Source organism: Acomys minous (genome assembly GCF_964271855.1).
Source record: "Acomys minous genome assembly, chromosome: 5".
NCBI lineage: Eukaryota > Metazoa > Chordata > Mammalia > Rodentia > Muridae > Acomys > Acomys minous.
The window spans coordinates 30,245,314-30,267,330 of NC_140494.1; the positions used below are offsets into that span (position 1 = coordinate 30,245,314).

Sequence of the window (22,017 nt, forward strand, 5' to 3'; positions counted from 1 at the left end):
CCTCTGAACTGTAAGCCACCCCCAACTAAATGTCTTCCTTTATAAGAGTTGCTGTGATCATGGTGTCTCTTCATAGCAATAAAGCCCTAACCAAGACAAGCCTCTAGCTCTTATTTTACAGAAAAGGTACTACAGATAATCTCTCTTGGGGCTAATTCTGGAGCCTCATCCATAACCAGCACACAGTACCTCCCCAGCTCACCTCATCCTGTGCATTACAAAGGAAGGCTGATAAGTGCATAGGCAGGATAGCCTGTCTATGGCAGTCTAGTGAAATCTTTGACTAGGCAGATATGGAATGGATCTGGCTAAGGAGCTGGTTCCTTTCAGCACACACAGGAAAAGCAGATGTATCAGCCATACTGACATCCCCAAATCCATATGGTTAGGTTTGAATCATAATGGAAAGTGAAACTAAAGGGAGATTTTCAAAGGCAGTGAAAAGTCATGATGATGCTCAACTCAGAATACTGGTTCTAACATGAACAGAGGACTTGCCTAGCCCAGGAAAGTCTGGGACCAACAGCTTGGTCCCAAGGCTAGCAGAGAGGTCTAAACACACTCTGCGGTCACCATCATGTGTGGCCATACCCTTCCATCATCCTGATCACATGCCATGAAAGCTACTAATCAAGTGGTTTTTTTTTTTAGTCTCTGTCTTTATCAAGCCTTAAACAGTGAAGTCTGAGGCAGCAATGTTTGTTTACACATCTGTTCAAACAAAAGACTTAAAAAGAGATCTCTTTGGTTAAGGGCCAAACTGTAAGCACATACAAAGGCATAAATTTGCTTATCTTTGCAATGCAAGAAAGTAGGAGTGCTGTCAAAACAGAGAGCACAGTGTAAGAAAATCCATTCAAATGCCAGCTGGGTCTAAAGCGACAAAACTGTTTAAGGAAAGTTGAACTCTATATACAATGGTGTTTAACTCTTTCTACACCAAGTTATCATAGTGTAGATCTCTGTATTTAACAAAAACCCAAGGCTATGGCTACTCCTAAAACTTAAGCCATCGTTTGGGAGAAAAACCAACTGCTTAGAGGATCCACCCCAAATATTTACTGAAGTCACACTTTCTGCATATGCTTAAAAATGACAGTCAGGCCTGAAAATACAAGCAGATTAAAAACACAGGTAGGTTGTAGGAAGAAGAGGAGAATCGCGTCGGCAACTCTAGGCCCTTTCCTCCCATAAGGGACAATAGCTGCAGTCTAAAGCAACTATATTTTGTGGGTTTATGACAGCATCTCTTACTTTGTGTTCTAGGCTGGCCGAAAATTTAACATGCAGCATAGGTTGGTACTGAGCTTATGATTCTACTTCAGACTCTGGAGTGCTGACACTATATAAATGTGTACTTTCATGCCCAGTCTACAGTATGAAACTTCACAGAACTTGGCTGGTGGGTGGCTGAGCAGATAGAGGTGCTTGCTACCAATGACATAGGTTCAATCCCCAGACCCCACACAGTGGAAGCAGAACACTGATCCCTACAAGCTCCATACACATATAACTAACATGAGGAAAACACACTCACAAACGAAGCAAATGTAATTAAAAACTTTAACAGAAGTGTGGAACACAGAGGATGAAGTCACATGCACAGAACAGGGTCATCTTCCTTAGTCTCTTCTCCACATGCTCCTTTACTAGGTAGACTTCCTTTGCCAGCACTGTGACCACAGCATGCACATTGCTCAAACCTGACTAATCCTCCTGCATCACCTGAGCAGCTGAGTTGAGGGAGTTTTATTGTAAAAGTGGTGGCAGGATCTGCTTTCTGCTATATTTTGATGTGGGATTATCAGCAACAACCATTGCAGAATGCCCACTCTGATGCTTTCCTGGTGGCAGTCATGTTTAAGAGCGTATGTTATGGTTCTTTTTGTTCTTGTTTTTGTTTTTTGAGACAGGGTTTCTCTGTGTAGCCCTGGCTGTCCTGGACTCACTTTGTAGCCCAGGCTGGCCTCGAACTCACAGCGATCCGCCACCACACCTGGTTATGGTTCTTATCCTTAAGTCTTGTAACATACATGAAGAGCAGATACATATGAGGTTAAGTTGCAATAGGTTCTCATCACTTAGCAATGATGAGTGGCACTGAGGAACATGCGTCAGAAAGTCAGCCAACAGACTAGGTGTGTCTGAAGGTAGGGGTGGGGCTCCACGCAAACCTGGGGCACTCCTATGTTTGAGGAAAACAAAGTATTTCCCCTCTGCTTTCACACTGCAGTCCACACAAAAGGCTTCTGTTTTCAACAGGTAGAGATTTTCTGCACTAGCAAGGAGTAGTGGTCATGTACTTGGTACCCTCTGATTTAGTTCTGGCACCATCTCTCCAAGACTAGCATTTCTGTGGCTCCAGATGCCAATTGCAAACATTAGTTCAGCAGAGCTTAGCCTATGAGAAAAGCTCACAGAACTTAAGAGAACACTTGCCTTGGCTCACGAGTTCATTACCCAGGATATTCACACATTGAAGCACTCTGCAGAGGCAAAGTTATGGGGGTGTGGCATGGAGTTCCCATGCCCACTCTGGGTGTGCCACACTATCATAACCTCCACATGCTCAGCTCTTCAGAAGAGCAAAACCCATTCTCTTTGGAATGAGGTCTTAAGTCAGGATATTTCTATAAGGTTGGCCACAAGACAAAAAAGTATTGGTGAAAAAAGATATCTAGGACACACTTTGGAGAGGACGTTATGATCCAAACAGTGGCCAAAGCCAAATGGTGTGTTAGAATATCACAATTTCTAATCCATATAGAAGACTCTGGTCTAGATACATTCAGAGGTATCTTTGAGTAAGGTGATTTCCAGGAAAATTATGTAGGGTTTTGTTTGTTTTTGTTTTTCAAGACAGGGTTTCTCTGAGCAGCCTTGGATGTCCTGGGCTCATTTCGTAGACCAGGCTGGCCTTGAACTCACAGTGATCCACCTGCCTCTGCGTCATTGAGTGCTGGGACTAAAGGCACGCACCACCATGCTTGGCTCAAAAAATATAAAGCTATTCATAAAATGATGACTCAAAGCACCTAAAGTGTTCAGAACACAGGCTGAGGTAAAGCTTGGTGGTAGTACACCTGCTTAGCAAGTACAAAGGCCCTGAGTTCATCCCTATCGCTGAAAATCAAATCAAGGGCTGGAGAGATGGCTCAGTGGTTAAGATCGCCGCCTGCTCTTCAAAAAGTCCTGAGTCAATTCCCAGCAACCACATGGTGGCTTACAACCATCTGTAATGTGAGCTGATGCCCTCTTCTGGTCTGCAGGTGTACATGCAAGCAGAACATTGTGTACATAATAAATAAATAAATAAATAAATAAATATTTAAAAAATAAAATTAAAAAAAAGAAAAGCAACAACAACAAAACTATTTTATTTTTTTTTAAAAAAAGAAGAAAATTCAAATCAAGCCAATCCAATCATACCCAACAACAAAGCAAACACTCCAAGACCAAACCAGTGACTGAAGCCATTGGGCCTTGACAAAACTAAACATTTAGATTTTCTGAAAAACCATTTATTCAGTTACGAACTTTATGTAAGATATGATTTTAGGTTATCAAAAGTGAGTCAAGAGAAACATCCTACTTAGGAAAGTCTAACCTTGGGGCTTTTTTTTCTTACAGGTACCTAAAGAATGCTGAGAGCAGGAAAAACTGTGCTCCCCAGGGAGTGAGGCCCCATATGGGCTATCTAAAACCAGTAGTAAGCCCTGAAACCATGTACTATGATTAACATTAATACTATGAGCAGGTTGTATTTACATCTGTAGGTGTGTGTGTGTGTGTGTGTGTGTGTGTGTGTGTGTGTGTGTATAAAACAGTAACAACTAAAGAAAAGGAGGTCATGATTTTGGGAGGGAGCAAGGAAGGAAGACTATATGGAAGAGACTGGAGGGAGGAAAAAGAAGGGGAAATAATATAATCATAGTTTAATTTTTAAAAAGAAAAGTCTTAACACATATACTATCATTCTCAAATTATTGTTTAGCAAGAACTGGCCACACAACATTCTTCTGGTGAAGAATAAACCGTCTATAAGGAAGTGTGATTTATTTCCAACTGAGAAACTAGGAGACTAGGGAAAAGATAACACATTTTGATGGTACATATTGGAAGGCAGGGAGATTTGGGAGATATAAATACAAAGTTGAATGTTAATCTAGGTAAGGAAAAGTACAAGTTAAAATCAGGTTCTCCAAAGGAAAAGAAGCCCCCCTCCCCCCACCTCCCACCCCCGCAGGGATTTGTTACACTGGCTTATTTGAACAGAGGTTGAATAATCGTACAATGGCCATCGGTATGTGAGGACACTAGGTGAGAACCCAAGCTGAGAACCCAGTAGCTGCTCAGTCTAATAAGCTAGAAACCTTAGAACAAGAGGGACCAATGAAGCAGCTCCAATTAGGAGTTGAAGGTCTGTAAACCTGTTGGAGAGTTGCTAATAAGAGCTGGCATTCAAAGGCTAAGGAATTGCCTATGTCTGCTGGTCACTGGCAACAGCCGCAGCAGCAATGCACCCCAGGAGCAATCAAGTCAGGACAGGCGGGAACTGGCCAGAGTCTGGATCACATTGAGAGCCGATCTTCCCCCTCAGATTCACCAATCCTTATATTAACTATCTGGAAATGCTATCAAAGACACACACACACCCAGAGGCAGACTACCAATTTTCTTGGCACCTCTCAATCCAATTATGTTGATAGCTAAGATCAACCGTCACAATATTTAGAAAGCATAAAAAGCATGCCTTTGCCAGCATATCTCTGGTAAATCTGTCATTCCTCATAGCCTTGCATGTGTGTGTTTAGAAGTCAGGATCACTTTGCATGTGGATTATTGCTGTTCACCTTTAAGAACAGTTTCTTTGTTGTCAGCTAATGTGTGTGCTCATGGATATGTCTATGGCCAGGGTAACTGTCCATGAGCATCCAGAGGCTCTCCTTTCTCCATCTCCCCTCTCTCTATGGGAGCATTGGAACACAGACATTTGCTACTTCAGTGGGCTTTATATGAGTTCTGGGGAATCAAACTCAGGTCTCATGCTTACACACCAATCAGTACTTTCTCCACTGAACTGATTCTCCAACCGTTGCTGCACTTCTTGAGTCCAGACAGAGTTTAACTCCTTGAAATACATATTTTACAAAGGAAGCATGAAGTCAATCTGTTGTTGGCTTTTTTTTTTGTAGGTTTAATTGGAATAAAATTTTCAAAAATTAGGTATATTAAAAATTAAAAGATTAATATGTCACATATTAGAAAATCAAATCTGAAATCTTCAAGAGATTAAAGGAAGTGAAAGGAAAACATAAGACAAACCTGAGAAAGGCCACAAGGATGGAAGCTGAGATTCTGAGGCAGAAAGGAGGCCTATAGTTTCTCATTTTAAAAGTCAGTAAAATGCAATGTATGGATATACTTCCCCAAAGTTCTTAAAACTGAAATACAATGATTATTTACAAATTTTATGTTTATATGATAACTTAGAATTCCATGTGCAGAGGCAGTGTTCTCAGATGACAAGACAATAGGTGTTTCTATTAAGTGGCGGTGTCCGACTCACTGTTTTGAGTCAATAAGAGCTCAATGAGGCTTTTACTTCTGAGCTTCTATCCTGTTACCAGAGGCACTCTCTGAAGAAATGGCATTTTGTAAATTATTAAAATCTTACAACTGTCTAAATCAAGAAGTTGTTCAAAGCCAATTTCTCTGTACAATCAGAGGGAATACGAGCTAGAAAGACAGCTAAAATTATATCATTTCCTAAGAAGAAAGTTTGCCTTTGTTAATCCACTGTTAGTTAAGTTTCTAGCTTCTTTTTATTCTTCTTCTCCTCCTCCTCCTCCTCCTTCTCCTCCTTCTTCTTCTTTCTTCTCCTTCTTCTTGTTCTCCTTCTTCTTCTTGGTTTTTCGAGACAAGGTTTCTCTGTGTAGCCTTGGCTGTCCTAGACTTGTTTTGTAAACCAGGCTGGCCTCGAGCTCACAGTGATCTGCCTGAGTTTCTAGCCTCTTAAAAAACAACTGGATGCATGCATGTATGTATGTACACATATATGTTTTCTCTATTCCTTTTCACTGGAAACCAGCCATATTTCAGAGCAGGTTCTTAATAAAATTAGAGGACTCACCAAATAGTTTATAAATATTCTAAAACCCTTATTGGTACAACGAGACAATTACATAGATCCACAGAAGAGTTTACTCCTCACTCAACTTTTAAGCAATTATCACAGTTACAATAATAAAATGTTTTGTTTTGAGTAATTTCAATACCTTTTTTTTTCAAGGAGGTGAATGTGCTTTGGATACTCTGAGGAAGGATGCCACCCTCAGTTTTTCCTGGACCCTGGCTATAAGAGGGAACGGGCCCATGTGTGCAAGTTTAATATATGTGTTCTTCACTCAGTTGATACACTGCTTTTGTGCAACAGAATGTTACCTACAATCAATATTCTTCCTAGGGATAAAATACAAAAGCCCCTTTCATGCCAGCAGTACCATAACCTCATGCATATATCTTAGAAATCTTAATCCCACTTGAAGAAAAACTCAAACTGTCTGGTAAAACTATATAAAGTCAATAATGATATAGAGAAGAAAAATTAATAGACCTAAGAAAAATCCTACTAACAGTTAATTCTGCTAACATGCTAAACCATAAACTTCACCTACCAGGCTACCTCATAAATCAGTCAATTATTTTATACCATTGACAATTCACTATCCTGAAAAACAGAATAATAGGATGCTCTCTTTCCCTAACGTCTACTCATTCTAAACAGTCCATCCCACCTTGCTGACTGTATAAACACACTGCAACCAAATCCACCAAAGCTCATAGAAATCCCTGCTTTAAGTAATCTACAAAATGTCAATCTACCACATGCACAAGAGATGTTCCTGCTAGCACAACACCTTCAGTTTGCAGCATTTGCCACAATGCTTACATCTGCATTGGTTATAACAAAGACACTCCCACCCCAGTCTGACAACTAGCTTAGTTCTCTCATTTACAGCGTACTGCAATAATATAAAGAAGGGTTTACTATTAATCCAGGTTTTACTACAAAGCGACCCATTATTTTTCTGTCAAACACTGGCATGAGTGCCAAGTGTCTGTCATCTAATTCAGGGGATTAAGTCTTCTTTTATAGTCTGATACTTGTACCAATTTATAAAAATACAGATATAGTTTCACAGTCTATATTTTGGCTTAGATTCAGGCAGCAGAGGTTGACTAGGACAGCTGGCAGGAAACTGAGGGGGAGAATACATCCTCCCCCTTCAGTCGCCATATCTCAGTTGCCATAGTGATTAATCCTTAATTGAATGCTGTCTTTGTACATTCTTTTCAGAAAACTTTAAGTAAACTTAAGTTGAAGACATGCAGTTGATTGAGAAAGGAGGCCATGCATCACCACAGGTGCAGTTAAATTGTGTGACACACTCACCACCGGCACAAAGAAGTCTGTGACACACATCACCACAGGTACAGTGAAGTCTGTGACACACTTCATCACAGGTGCAGCAGAGTCTGTGACACACTTCATCACAGCTGCAGTAAGTCTGTGATACACTTCATTATAGGTACAATGAGTCTGTGACATACATCACCACAGATGCAGTTAAGTTTGTGACACATTCACCACAGGTGCAATGAAGTCTTAACACTATCACCACAGGTGCAGGTTAAGTTTGTGACATACATCACCACAGATGCAGTTAAGTCTGTAATACGTATCACCACAGGTGCAATGAAGCGTGTGACACACTCACCATAGGTGCAGTGAAGTCTGTGACACACTCACCATAGGTGCAATGAAGTCCGTGACATACTCATCACAGGTGCAGTAAAGTCTGGACACACCTCAGGTGAAGTCAAGTCTGTGACACACTCACCACAGGTGCAATAAAGTCTGTGACACAATCACCACAGGGGCAGTGAAGTCTGTGACACATTCATCACAGGTGCAGTGGAGTCTGTGGCACACATCACCACAGGTGCAGTGAAGTCTGTGGCACACTCACCATAGGTGCGGCAGAGTGTAACACACAGCACCATAGGTATAGTGAAGTTTGGTGACACATTCTACATAATAAAAGAACACATTGGCTCTAATAAAGGTATTATCACTCCTTTAGACATTTAAAGCCTTTTTTTCCGGTCTGAACTGAAATACAAGATACATGGGTTTTCTTTCTAGATATCCAGTCTTTTAAAAGGAGCTCTTTACAAATATGGTTTTAAAATATCAAAGTGTAAATTTCAGGTTTTGTTATGATTTAATAGTATTCCATAGTGAATATGTACCACATTTTCAGTATCCACTTAGGTCGTTTCCATTTTAGAACAGCAATAAATACTGCTGAGAAGTATCATGGGGTAGGATGTCAAGTCCTTGGGGAATAGGCCCAGGAGTGGTATAGATGGGTCATGTGACAGATTTTTTTGTTTTGTTTTTTGAGACAGGGTTTCTCTGTGTATCCTTGGCTGTCCTAGACTCAATTTGTAGACCAGGCTGGCCTTGAACTCACAGAGACACACCTGCCTCTGCTTCCTGAGAGCTGGATTAAAGGCATGCGCCACTACTGTTTTTAGTTTTTTGATGATTCTCCATACCGAGTTCCATGTCAAGGAAGCTACGCCCACGATACTTCAACAATACAGCTGCCTAAACAAGCCCCCAAATAATGACAACATCAATATGAGTAATTCCTTCTATTGAAAGGAAATTTCATGGGATCCCCTAGACAAAGAACTACAGGCAACCAATGACTGCTGAGAGAGGGAGGTCTCTCCCAAGGATATGGTCCCTGAATTGGTTATCAAATACAAAGTGGTCAGCTCTGGAATCATATATACACAAATAGCAAAAACAAATTCAGCAGGTTGTATTTGTAATTTTTATGCATACACACACACATATATAAATGTATATGAATCAATAATCAAAGAAAATGAGGTCATCAATTTGACAGGGAGTGGGGTGAGCATGGTAGATGGAGAAAAGTTATACAATTATATTTTAATTAAAAAAATTTTTAAAAAATAAGTATAATTAAAGATAAAACATGTTTGCTGGGTGGCGGTAGCACACATCTTTAATCTCAACAGTCAGGAGGCAGAGGCAGGCTAATCTCTGTGAACCTGAGGCCAGCCTGCTGTACAGATGGCATTCCAGGACTGCCAGGGCTATACAGAGAAACCCTGTCTGGGATGTGGGGTGTGTGTGGAGGGGTGATGAGTAAAAGATGTTATTTAATATAATTTGTATTATGAAATATCAAAGTTATAATTACAAATTTATTTAGTTTAGGAATCTATAAAATGTTCTATAAATAAAAATGAGTAATTATAAAAAGAAACATGAAATGGTTAGTATATTTTAGGTCTTTCCTAATTACATAGGTAGATTTTTAAAGTAGATTTAGTTTTTGTTACCAATTATTAATTTAAAAATATTAAGGAACTCAGAGACCACAGCAGTTATCTACCACTATGGTGTGTTCATTACTTCTCATACAATCCATTTGGTATATATATTTCTTTGTAAGTCAGATAAAGGCTATAAGTGAGCATCAATTACAATATTCCCCACACAACAAAACACTGGACTACTGTAAGCATCGTTGTTCACCTATTAATTTCTTAAAAATGTTTGTTTGTTTCTGCATCTGGCTGCAGATACAATCACACACAATCATATGAAATATGTAAAGTTATTTAATAGAACGTTAATGACAGAAGCAAGAAGTTTCCTGGTCTGTCTGTCTGTCTGTCTGTCTGTCTTTCTTTTTTAAACAGGGTCTTTTTACATAGCCCTGTCTGCCCTGGAACTCACTACACAGACCAGGCTGGCCTCAAACTCACAGTTTTTACCTGCCTTGGCCTCCCAGGTAGGATTAAAGCACCAATATGCCTGGTTCCAGGTATTTCCTGAGACTGTGACTGAAACTTTCTTGTTCTTCCTTTATTTTCTTTCTTCTTGTTCACTCTCTCTCCCCCAATAACTATTCAACTTTTTTCAAAATTTCAAATTTACTGTTGCCACCCACTTCTACACAAGCGATAGAAATGCCTCACTAAAGATGAAAGTGAGCTTTATGTTTTCACTAAAGACCCTGAAGTGATAATACCCAACATGAAACCAGTGACTGAATCACTCCTTTTACAGAAATTCTGTAGATGCCTTTTGCAAAGTTGGATAAAATTTTACTGTATTTAGAAGTGACATAAAGTCAGCTATAGAAATGACTGTTCTTGGCTTGCTAGCATTGATGGCATGCCATAAGTGGTGTTTGTGTGTGTGTTTTTCTTTCTTTCTTTCTTTTCCTTCCCCTCCTCCTCCTTCTTCTCTTTCTCTCTCTCTTTTTTTTTTTGAAACAGGGTTTCTCTGTGTAGTCCTGGCTATCCTGGACTTACTTTGCAGACCAGATTGTCCATGAACTCACAGAGATCCTCCTATCTCTGCCTCCCAAACGCTGGGATTAAAGGCACACGCCACCATGCCCAGCTTGGCTTTTTTCTTTTTTTTTTAAGACAGAAAAATAATATGAAATGGGATAAATAAAGAGGGGGGAACCAAGGACAAGTTAGGAGAAGGAAAAGGCTATGACCAAAACATACTGCATGAAAAGTTTTAAAAATAATAATAAGAAGAAACCCTAGGTAATATCCTGCTCTTTCATGATAAGAGATGTATCTCATTATAAAAACTGTATAAAGAGACAAGGTTTCAGATGAGACTGTGCTGTTAATTATAAAATGTTGGGGCCAAACAGGTTAGAGAGGAAATGTATTTTCTGTTTTCACATCTCCTTAAAATGGCTCTGAAGAAGCTGCTTATTGTCTATATATGTAGGAGATGCTTCCTAAGATCATGTCTGGGTAAACTGTGTAACTGTGACTTTCTCCTTGTGACCAGTATATAGTAAGTGACCCCATTAACTCCTCCTCCTCCTAGCACACAACAGAGATATTTGACTATCCATGTTTACTACAGTACTGTCTACAAGAGTCAAGTAATAGACCAGCATGGATGCACTAATGGATGAATGGCTAAAAAAAAAAAAAGTATACATATATAACAATTTTTTATTGTACCACAAAGAATAAAATTATGTTCGCTACAGGAAAATGGATGGAAGAGGATATTATCTTGTGAAGCAAAATAGGCCTGACTGAGAGACAAATACTGCATGTCTTCTCTTATATGGTGATTCTAGATTTAAGTAAATATATAAACAAATAATATGGAAGAAAGGGATTATATAGGTAGAGGAAGATGTCTAAATAAGGAGAGAGGAGGAGAAGAAAATACAAGAGGATAATGGGAGGACAAGGGAACAGTATCTCATGCTTCCTTTCATTAAAAACAAAACCTAAATTTGTACATGATCTCAGAAGGGTGACTATGTAAGGAGAGAGACAAAGACAAGAGGAAGTCATGGGGAGAAATATGAGCAAAACACTGTGAGGTAAATGTATGAAAATATCATTTAGGAACTTTTTTGGGTGGATTTTTCTAAAAATAAAATACAGTAGTGTTGACGATTGGTCTGGTGCTGTGTATTGAAATGCTAAACAAGGGGCCGAAGATCTGGTTGCTGTCCCGACAGCACATTCTCACACACACAAGTGAAGCTGTATAAACCTTGCTTGCCAACATTTTTCTGACTGTTGCTGACAGCCTATAGTTGGACAGAAAAGAGTCTGGTGGAGCTTCAGTTCCTGGGCTTGAGGTCAGATGGGGACCATGAGGGAGGAGGAGGAGGAGGAGGAGGAGGAGGAGGAGGAGGAGGAGGAGGAGGAGCAGGAGAAAGGAGAAGCAGGGGAGGAAGCTGGAGAGAAGGAAGCTGACATGAGGCAGAATGGACCATGAACATGTGGCCATGAGGGCTGGCCTGATGGAACAGAAGCAGCCCAGGCAGGTACAATTATGGCAAGAAACTTGAGGTGTGTAGCTAGGAAATGACAAAATAGCTTAGAAGGTTGACATCTACCCCCTTATTGTGCCTCAAAGCTTTTACAAAACTAAAAAAATCGGGGGTCCCAAGATGGCGTCTACCAGTATGCACCGTATCTGATCTACTGTGAGGAGACCTGGGACTTGAATGGAGCCACAGATTGCTGGATCTTGAGAACTGTAGGTGAGTGGGGTCCCAACCTCCACAGACCACCAGTGGGCCTAACCCCGGGACAAGCAACAGCGAGAGGTGCTAAACGCACTCCCCAGACTCTGGAACGGAATCCACATGCGAGCTGCAGCCGGCATATAAAGCACAAACTCACTGTATGTGGAGGTGGTTTTCTGGAGCCCCCAGCCAGACGAGTCTCAGGGAATAGGGTGAAACTGCCCTTGGATCCTTCCACCCACCCCATGCCAAACTGCGGAGGTCGCTCGCCCAGGCCGAGTGGAAACACAGGCAGCAGGGCTCACCAAAAACAGCTGGAGAGGCCGTGCAGCTCGCGGGCCATTCTGAGCCCAATCTAAAGCTAGACACAATGGTCTGAGCCTGGAAACAGGGGCAGTTAGAAACCACAGGCCCACAGGCCCAGCAGGACCTCCCACACCATCGGGAGATGTGGGTCGTGCCTGCAGCGTCCAATTGCTGATCTAGAGGGATCTCCGAGCAACCCAGCTTACAAGGGCGTGGGGAGTGCTGCCACTTTGGATCCCACCAGCAGTCTGATTCTGTACTGCCTCTGGCCCTGCACTCTACCACAGACAGAACCTAGCTGGTTCAGCTCCCACAGATATGGCAAGATCTCCCATGTTCCTGGGAGAGGCTGGACACTTCTACAGGGTATAGAGGCAGAGCTAAAAGACACCTACAGCCCAGAAGAGCTGATCCAGCTGGGGTGTTGGCTACAAAGCAACAGGAAGGACAGGCAGCTGGGACCATCCTACCCAACCAGAGTGCTTGTGTGCTGCCCTTGTTCTAGGTCCCAAAACTGCTGCTCTGAATTATAGCAGTAAGGTGAAAGGGTCCAAACAGAAGCCTACTTTGGCTGACTCAGTCTGGAGCCTAAGGTGTAGAGAAAAATCTCCAGGAGTAGAAATCAGATCACCTGTATGTTCCAGGGAAATACTCCCTGATTCCCACAGGCAAGGGCACCCAACCTATAATCAGTCATCACCTATCCACTCACAACCAGTGAAGGTCACTAGAAGCTACCTCCCAACATCAGAGACACGAAAATGACAAGAGGACAGCGAAAGAATGCTAACAAAACCCAAAACAATCTAGCATCTCCAGATCCCAGCAATCCCAATGAAAACAACCCGGAGAACCCAAAAAGAATCGAGATACAAGAAAATGACCTCAAGTCTTTAGTAAGGAAGATGATAATGGAAGAAATGAATAAAATCTGTAAACAACTGCAGGAGGAGGCAAACAAGGGGGCTGAAGATTTAAAAGAGTCATATAAAGAGGCACTTGAAGAATTTCAGAAAAATACAAATAACCAGATGAAGGAAATCATTAAAACAGTTCAAGACCTGAAGATAAAAATAGAAGCTATGATAAAGGAACACACAGAAGAAAAACGTGATCAAGAGGCATCAGAGAAGAAAGCAAGTATCTCAGAGGTGACTTTATCTAACAGAATGCAAGAAATGGAGGAATGAATATCTAGACTTGAAGATACAATCACAGAACTTGAAACAACCATCAAAGAAAATGCTAAATCTGAAAAATTCCTGACACAGAACATGCAAGAAATCAAAGATACCATGAAAAGACGAAACTTGAGAATAATAGGTATTGAGGAAAGAGAGGACAACTGACTCCACAGCCCAGAAAATATCTTTAACAGAATCATAGAGGATTTCCCCAACTTGAAGAAGGAGATGCATATGAGCATACAAGAGGCCTACAGAACACCAAATAGAACAGACCAGAAAAGAAAATCTTCCCACCACATAATAATAAAAACACAAAATATACAGAACAAGGAAAAAAAAATCTTAAAAGCGCCAAGAGAAAAAGGCCAAGTAACATACGATGGCAAACCTATCAGAATTACTCCCGACTTCTCAGCAGAAACCATGAAAGCCAGAAGGGCCTGGACAGAAGTCTTGCAAACCCTAAGAGAACACAAATGTCAGGCAAGATTACTATATCCAGTGAAACTATCAATAACCATTGACGGAGAAAACAAGATATTCCATGACAAAAACATACTCAAACAGTACCTAGCCACAAATCTGGCTTTACAGAAGTTACTAGAAGGAAAACTCCACCCCAAAGGGTCAAATTACAACCAAAACTACATAGGAAATAGATAACTACACCACCGCAAAATCACAACCTCACAAAACCTCGACTATAACAAGGAGCAAAAATGAAGGGACTTACTGCCACTGGTCACTAATCTCTCTCAATATTAATGGTCTCAATTCTCCAATAAAAAGACACAGACTAACTGAGTGGATGCATAAACATGACCCAACATTCTTCTGCATTCAAGAAACACATCTCAACCACAAGGACAGACATTGCCTCAGAGTAAAAGGTTGGGGAAAAATATTTCAAGCAAATGGTCACAAGAAGCAAGCTGGGGCAGCCATTCTAATATCTAATAAAATAGACTTTCAACCAAAATTAATCAAAAGGGATGAGGAAGGACACTTCATACTCATCAAAGATAAAGTCGACCAAGAAGACATCATGATTTTGCACATTTATGCTCCTAATACAAGGGCACTCACATTTGTAAAAGAGCTATTAACAAAGCTTAAACCACTCATCGATTCCCACGCATTAATAGTGGGAGACTTGAACACCCCACTTTCACCGAAGGATAGGTCTTTGAATAAAAAACTAAGCCGGGAAATAACTTCATTAACCAATGTCATGAATCAAATGGATCTAAAAGTATCTACAGAACTTTTCACCCAAACACAAAGGATTATACCTTCTTCTCAGCACCCCATGGAACGTTCTCTAAAATTAATCACATGGTCACGAAGCAAGCCTCAACAGATATAAGAAGATTGAAATAATACCTTGTATCTTATCAGAACACCATGGTCTAAGGCTGGACTTCAACAACAACAGAAATAACAAAAAGCCTACCCACACGTGGAAACTAAACAACTTTCTACTTAATGACACATGGGTCACAGAAGAAATAAAGTTCAGAGGTACTTCCCCCTGCTCCATTCTTAAAAGCAACACTACATTTTATCACTGGTATGTGCATCACATACTTTTAGTTCCCACCCACAAAACAATGAACATTAAGCTTTTCAATGAATACATTTTTAAAAATCTTTGATGAAAATGACCATGTATATATAAGAAAATTATATTTATGCAAGGCTTTATTTCTGTGCAACAGCAATCTTAAACAGGAAAGATCCATAGGATTTATTACTTCAACATTATGAAAATCCTTCCTAAAAACCTACATGAGGCTAGATTTTTGTGCTTGTGTCTTCTAGATAAAACAAAACAAGCAAACCAAAAACAAACAAACAAACAAACAAACAAACAAAAACAAAAACCTGAAGAAACTTAATCATATACTTTTCTTCTTCCATAGAAGCAGTAGTTTGGGGTTATGATTTAATCTGTACAATTCTTTCAGACTGTTTTGAATTTAGAGACATAGGTATATTTTTTAAAAAGTAAAACTATTAATCAACTCAGTTTTGTTGTGCATTTATAGTTGTCATTTAATTTATCTTAGTTACTTTCTGTTGCTGTGAATAAAATATCATGATGAAGGCAACTTATAAAAGACAAAGAGTTTATTTGGGGCTTAGAGTTTCAGAGGGTCTGTGTCCATGAGCCTCATGGCAGGGACCCTAGAAGGCAAGCATGTGCGAGAGCTGAGAATGCACACTCTGATCCAAAAACAGGAGGCAAAGAGAGCACTCTGGGGATGGTTAGCGTTTTTGAAACCTCAAAGCCTGCCCACAGTGACACACTTTCTCCAGCAGGGCTTTTAATCACACCTCCTAATCCTTCCTCAATAGGTCCACCAACTGGGGACCAGGCATTTAAACATATGAGTCTATGGGGGCCATTTTCATCCAAATCCTAAACATCTTCTGTGATTTCAACTATTATAATGCTATATGGCTTTTCGACACTTAGTGTGTGTCTCTTAACAGATTTAACCGCCACTTTTGAGGGCTTAGGGAGGGCCCTATTGAGAAACTTTTTTTGAGAAGTGAGATTAAAAACTAAATTTTCTTACCTTAGAACTGCAAACAGCTAAATTAGCAGGGAGCTGGGAAAACTGCTTCAACTCAAATACATCACGTGTTGCCCATCGGCTCATGTGGTTTTCAGCTCTGCTTGATCCAATTACATTCTGATTTGAATGGATATACGCCACTTCCTGAACACCATCTAGGAGGCAACAATGTTTATCATGTGACTCATCACCATGAAGCAATACAGTCCTAATTATCAACAGCACATTAAGAATAGAATATACCTGCTTTGCTATTTGCTAATTTTTTTATACAGTCTTGCTATGCAGCCCAGGCCAGTTTCAAACTTGTGATTCTTCCACCTTGGCCACCTATCTATGTTTGCCTGCCTGCCTGGCTGTCTGCCTTTGTTTGCTCCTACCAGCCCCCGAGACAGTGCCTTATTTTGTAGCCCTGGCTGGGCTGGCCTCAAACTTACGGAGATCCAACCTGCTCTTGACTCCTCAGTGCTGGGATTAAAGGTGTGCACCACCACATCTGGCTATGCTTGCTTTATTTTTAATCTTTGTTACTATCACACTGTTTTCAAAAGTAAACTGGAAAGAAGTTCAAATGTGCTGGTCTAGGTTAACTTGAAAATGAGTTTCTGTTTTCATCAATATGAGAGCTGCTAAGATTAGGTAATTATTTTTAAATTTAAATCTGCCGTAGAGAGTCTGTCTGTGAGAATCATGGTTAATGGTCCTCTATAGATTTTTTTCTCTGTTAATTTAAAAATGTTGTTTGCACATTTAAGTAGGTTCCCTAGGCTTATCTGAACCTTTAAGAAAGTATTTGATGGTATTGATGGAAGGGAGCAGGGGTTTATGACCAGGGAGTTATGTTTGGTTGGCAGTGCTGTTTTATTGTTTGTATTTTGTCTTTTTTGTACACATGCCGAAAGAATGTCAAGATGAGAGCTTTTTAGGAAATGAAAAAAAAATTAACTCATAGCTTTTATCTGAAATATGTTTTTAAAGCAGCTGTATTTCTTTTTTACGGCTTTGCTTCTACATTTAATAATTTATTTCGAAATTGTGGTCATAAAAGAGGAGGCTAGTATTGAGGCCTGTAAAAAAATTTCCCTCAAATAGCCCTGGCAATGAATCTCAACTGTGACCTCAACACCCTGAGCTCCCCAGTAATCACCAAGCACAAAACACAGGATTGCTACATCATTAATTAAAAGTAGCAGGAAAACATCTACATGCTACATAAAATACCACTAATTCCAACTGCCAACACCTGCAGTTAAAAAAAAATCAAATAATTATTTTTAAAAGCATTGTAACCATTCCTTAGGCCTCTAATTTTACTCTAGTAAACAAACCAATTGATAATCCTGTATTGAGCTAATACTGGTACCAAAATATACATGTATATCATGGGAAATTTTTAAATGAGTTTTAACCATAAAAGAAATCCTAATGTGTAAGTAAATAAAATTTAACAACTAAGGTACTAGAGCACCCTACTTCATCTGTCTTGATGTGACTTATGAGGAGCAAGTAAGAGACTTGTAAAGCAATGCTAAGTTAATCACTAAGCAGAGTCTGAGCAAAGTTGGTCCATTCACTCGGGATCGTCAGGTGAAATCAAATAGTGACCAGACAACAAGAGTAGACACCTACAGACCACGTGAGAACAAAATTAGACTACAAGACACCCCATGAGCCCTAAATTGCAATCAAGTGGAGGCAGTCTGCCAATAGGAACTACAAAGCAACATTTCTCAACCTATGGGGGGGTGTCAAATTACCCTTTCACAGGGGAAGCCTAAGACCATCAAAAATAGTTATTTACATTATGATTCATAACACTATCAAAATTGCAGTTATGAAGTAGCAATGGAAATAATTTTATGGTTAGGGAGTCACCACAACATGAGGAACAGTATTAAAGAGCCCCAGAACTAGGAAGGCTGAGAGCTACAGCTATATAGTATCAGCATCTGTGTGGTGGAAGAGGAAAGGAGAGTGTGGCATATGACAGCCCTAAGGACAGGAGACCCCAGGATAGCCAAGAGGCACTTACTGGAGGGCACAAAGAGCCACCCAGAGGTCAGGAGGTTCTGAGAAGGTATTGTGCTCACCAGGGTTGAGGGGATCAGAGAGAGCCTCAGGAGACTGCAGCAAGCTACTGTATAAATACCCACACTGGCCCACTTACTTGTGTTCCTGCCCCACCAGAGCCCAGCACAGAGAAGCAACATGGTGGGTGATCAGAGTAAGCAGAAGAGTAGGATTCAACAGTATGCAGGGGGAATAATTCTCCATAAAAAATATCAAGAGATAATTATCTGGGTCAAATCCCAAAAATTGTGAGGAAAAAAGGAACAAGCAGCAGGGTAATATCCCTGCCAGAAATGAAGGGCTCAAAAAACAGATGAAAACCACAAGCAGTGCCAGAGCAAGGTATGATACTTTAAAAACATCAAAAAGGATACAAATTAGTGATACAAATCTGGTGAAACCACTGGACAACAACGGAAAGGAAGTGATTTTCTTGTAAATTGGAAGGAGGGAATAAGAATGAGGCTACATATTGAAAGTACTCAACATAGTGTGAGTCAAAGACTTCATACCCAGTGTTACTGGCTTTCAGGATACAAAATGCTATCACAAGAGCCTCGGAAGAATAACTGGTAATATGGCACAGAAAGGCTGTAATGAGGCTGGGCCACATGCAGGGGCATCCAGGGGAGACAACAAAGCTCTCTACACTCTTGGAGGTGGCCTTCCCTTTATCCTGCTATTTCATTATTTCTTCATTATCCGTTATTAAGTCGGCTTCAGTGCAGCATCCTGATTTTATAGCTATTTTACAACTAACTGAATAACTCTCACAGAATATGTGACTGAAAAAGTTATTTAGAGAAATGTTTTCAGAATGTCTATACTTACCTAATATTTTATCCACTGAGTTGCTCATCTGTTCTTGGCTGACAACTCTTTCATTTAAAAAGCTTGCTGGTTTTTTTGGTGTAAAAGCGCTATTTTTCTTATCCTGGCCAGGCAGCTCGGGGAACAGACTGATTTTATCTTTCACAGTTTCTGCTCTGTGACTTAGTTTAGAGAAACTCAAGTGGCTGACAGATAAATTGTCATCTGAGGATGAGAATTCATCAATAACCTGAGAGCAACACTCTCCATCTGTAGCACACACTTGTTTTGCTTCCTTTGCTGTTACAGAATTATAAAGTTCCCTTTTGTTTTTCTTTTTTCTCTTACATTTCAAGGAAGTAGTAGCTCTTTGCTCTTTTATTCTTGACTTGGGGAACATATCAATGTCATCAGACTCATCACTAATATCATCTGTATCTTTTCTTTTCCTAACAGATTTCAAAGTCATATTCTCAAGACTCAAGGGTTTTGAACTTGGTCCATCACTACAACTTAATTTCACAGGGTTATCTGTTTCAGAATCTTCAGGTCCACCTAATAGCAGCTTAAAGCGTAAACGGTTATTAGGGACTCTCTGAGCTGGATACTGTGTGGGGAATATGACATCACTGTCTTCTGACTCTGTGTCACCCTGTCCTGTGCAATGGTGTCCAGCTGTACTGTGACACTTTCTCTCATCATCAGACTGAGAAGAAGCGTTCTGTTTTAAAGTCTTCTTGCTTTTATCAAAAACACATTTTTCAATTGGGTTTTGGATGTTATCTGATTTCTGGTGTTCTGAAGTACAAATGGAGTCCTGAGTCTTCTGACAAGCAGGCTGTCTGACTTCTGCTGAAAGGCATGTGGGCTGCTCATCAGAACTTTCATCACTGGAGGCAGCGCTTCCATCGCCATCCTGGAGTGACTTACAATTTGCCTCAAACAATTTAGAGAACCCACACTGTAGCAAAGTGAGCTGTGCTGAGGAGCCTGGAGTTTTATTGGAGTCCAAGGCTTTGATTTTGGCAGTCTTCCCCATAGAACGGCCGGCTGACTCATCATCACTGAAGTCACTGTAGGGCTCACAAACTTCTGTGGGTTCTTGACACTCAGGGTCTCTGGCCTACATGAAAAGCAGACAGAAATATTAGAAAACATGAGGAAAGGGTTGTGTGCAGTGGTGCATGTCTGCAGTGAGAAAAGAAAAGGACTTGGAAAATAGACAAGAGGATCGGGGAGTCAAGACCATCCATTCTCTACTTCTCCTGGAGTTCAAGGCCAGTCTTGACTCTATGAGACCCTATCTCAAGAGGAATATTTGCTACAAATTTAAATTTAATTCCCCTTTTCACAACAATCAAGTTAAGAATAACCTTCAGTTTCCTAAAATTTGAGACTTAATTTGTTAAGGTTTTGGAAAAGTAATCTGATAATTCTGCCAATATTGGACATTTGTGTTCATCTAAATTTTAAAAAATGTTCAACCTGGGCCAGCAAGGTAGTTCAGAGGGAGAAGAACTTTTCACCAAGCCTAAAAAGCTAAGCCTGACACCCAAGAACCAACTCTGTATGCACACAAAAAAGTAAATAAAAATATGCTCCCCAAGTTCAAGGTTACTCAGTTCACAAAAAGTTAAATCTCAAAAACAAACCAACGACCCAGCAAGAATGGACGGTGGTAGTGGGGTGGTGATGATGATGATGATGGCGGCGTGGTCACTTACACAGGGTGTTTAATTTGGAGTTGACTGTTCCTGAATTTGTTTTTATGAATATCAATCACCTTAAATAATTACCTTTATTCACTGTCCCAAGACTTTGTGTCCCTGAGTTTTTAGAAAAGTTTCTATTTTTATATACTGAAAAATGAAAGAAAAAAGTAAAACATGTCACAGTCCATGTTTCCTGGTTACTCACTGTTTCTAGCTCCTGTGCTGAAGGTTCCCTTTTCAACCATGTTGTGGCTGTCATGATGCCAGCTTCCACTTGACCTTCTCTCTATCAGGTCCACAAGGAAGAATATAAACAGCTATAAGTACAGGGTGAAACAACCAGAAAAATAATAGTAAAGACAGGTTAAGTGAAGGTGGCTTTTCATTCTTTTCTTTTTTAATTTTTAAAAAAAGTATTTCTTTTTTCATATACATTTATATTATTACACATAAATAAAATAAACTACATACAGCAGGAACAACCACAAACCAATCGGGAATTATATAAATATTGCATTCATAGTGATTTGGTTATTTGTATTTGGCAACCTTGAAGAAAACATATTTCCTAACTTAATGAATCTTAAATTCTAAATGTAAATCAGTATCTATCATATCTCATCTCTATTAACTTAAAACATCTATCTAGACTTAAAACATTTTAACCCTAAACAACTAAGCTTAATTGTAAAACTAAACTATCTGGTCTTCAACCCCATCAGAGACTTGAGAAGAAATAAAACTTAATTACCTTGTGAACTGGAAGTGCAGGTTAGCAGCTTCCAAAAATTCTTAATAACACGTTCTCATTTGTTAAGTAAGAAATTCATACAGTTTTAACAGAGTAGAAAAGTAGTGCCTGTGTTCAATTTCACAAAAGCGCTGTTGGGAGGCACAAACGTCATATGTTTGCCCAAGAATTCTGCTTACAACAGCTGTTCTTACATAATTAAAGAGCACACTGCAATACTGTAGCATCCAAGCATCAAGATGCTGAGTGTTAAAGCTGTGCATTTGCTGTCCACATCCACAACAGAATGTTATTGCGCAACACAACTAGAACACTGCAAAGCAGGACAAACACAATGCAGGCCTCTTCCCCGTTGACCAGTGCTCATCCTTACTGATCACTGGGCAGCTGGCATTATATATAATCACTGCTAGCAGTCATGTCCACTGTGTGAATGTCCTCCACTTCCAACAGGACTGG

At 40.0% G+C, this 22,017-nt stretch overlaps 1 protein-coding gene across 7 annotated transcripts in view; it reads right to left on the reverse strand.

The window, feature by feature from the left end:
• Positions 1 to 22,017, reverse strand: part of ERCC6L2 (ERCC excision repair 6 like 2) — a 160,955-nt gene that overhangs the window by 68,038 nt on the left and 70,900 nt on the right. For all 7 annotated transcript variants that reach the window (XM_084783736.1, XM_084783737.1, XM_084783735.1 and 4 more), the window contains 3 exons: positions 21,013 to 21,093; positions 19,117 to 20,218; positions 16,216 to 16,370 (listed from right to left, as the gene is read on the reverse strand). In XM_084783736.1, the coding sequence (XP_084639862.1) occupies positions 16,216 to 16,370; positions 19,117 to 20,218; positions 21,013 to 21,093 (1,338 nt within the window). The remainder of the gene's footprint in view (positions 1 to 16,215; positions 16,371 to 19,116; positions 20,219 to 21,012; positions 21,094 to 22,017) is intronic.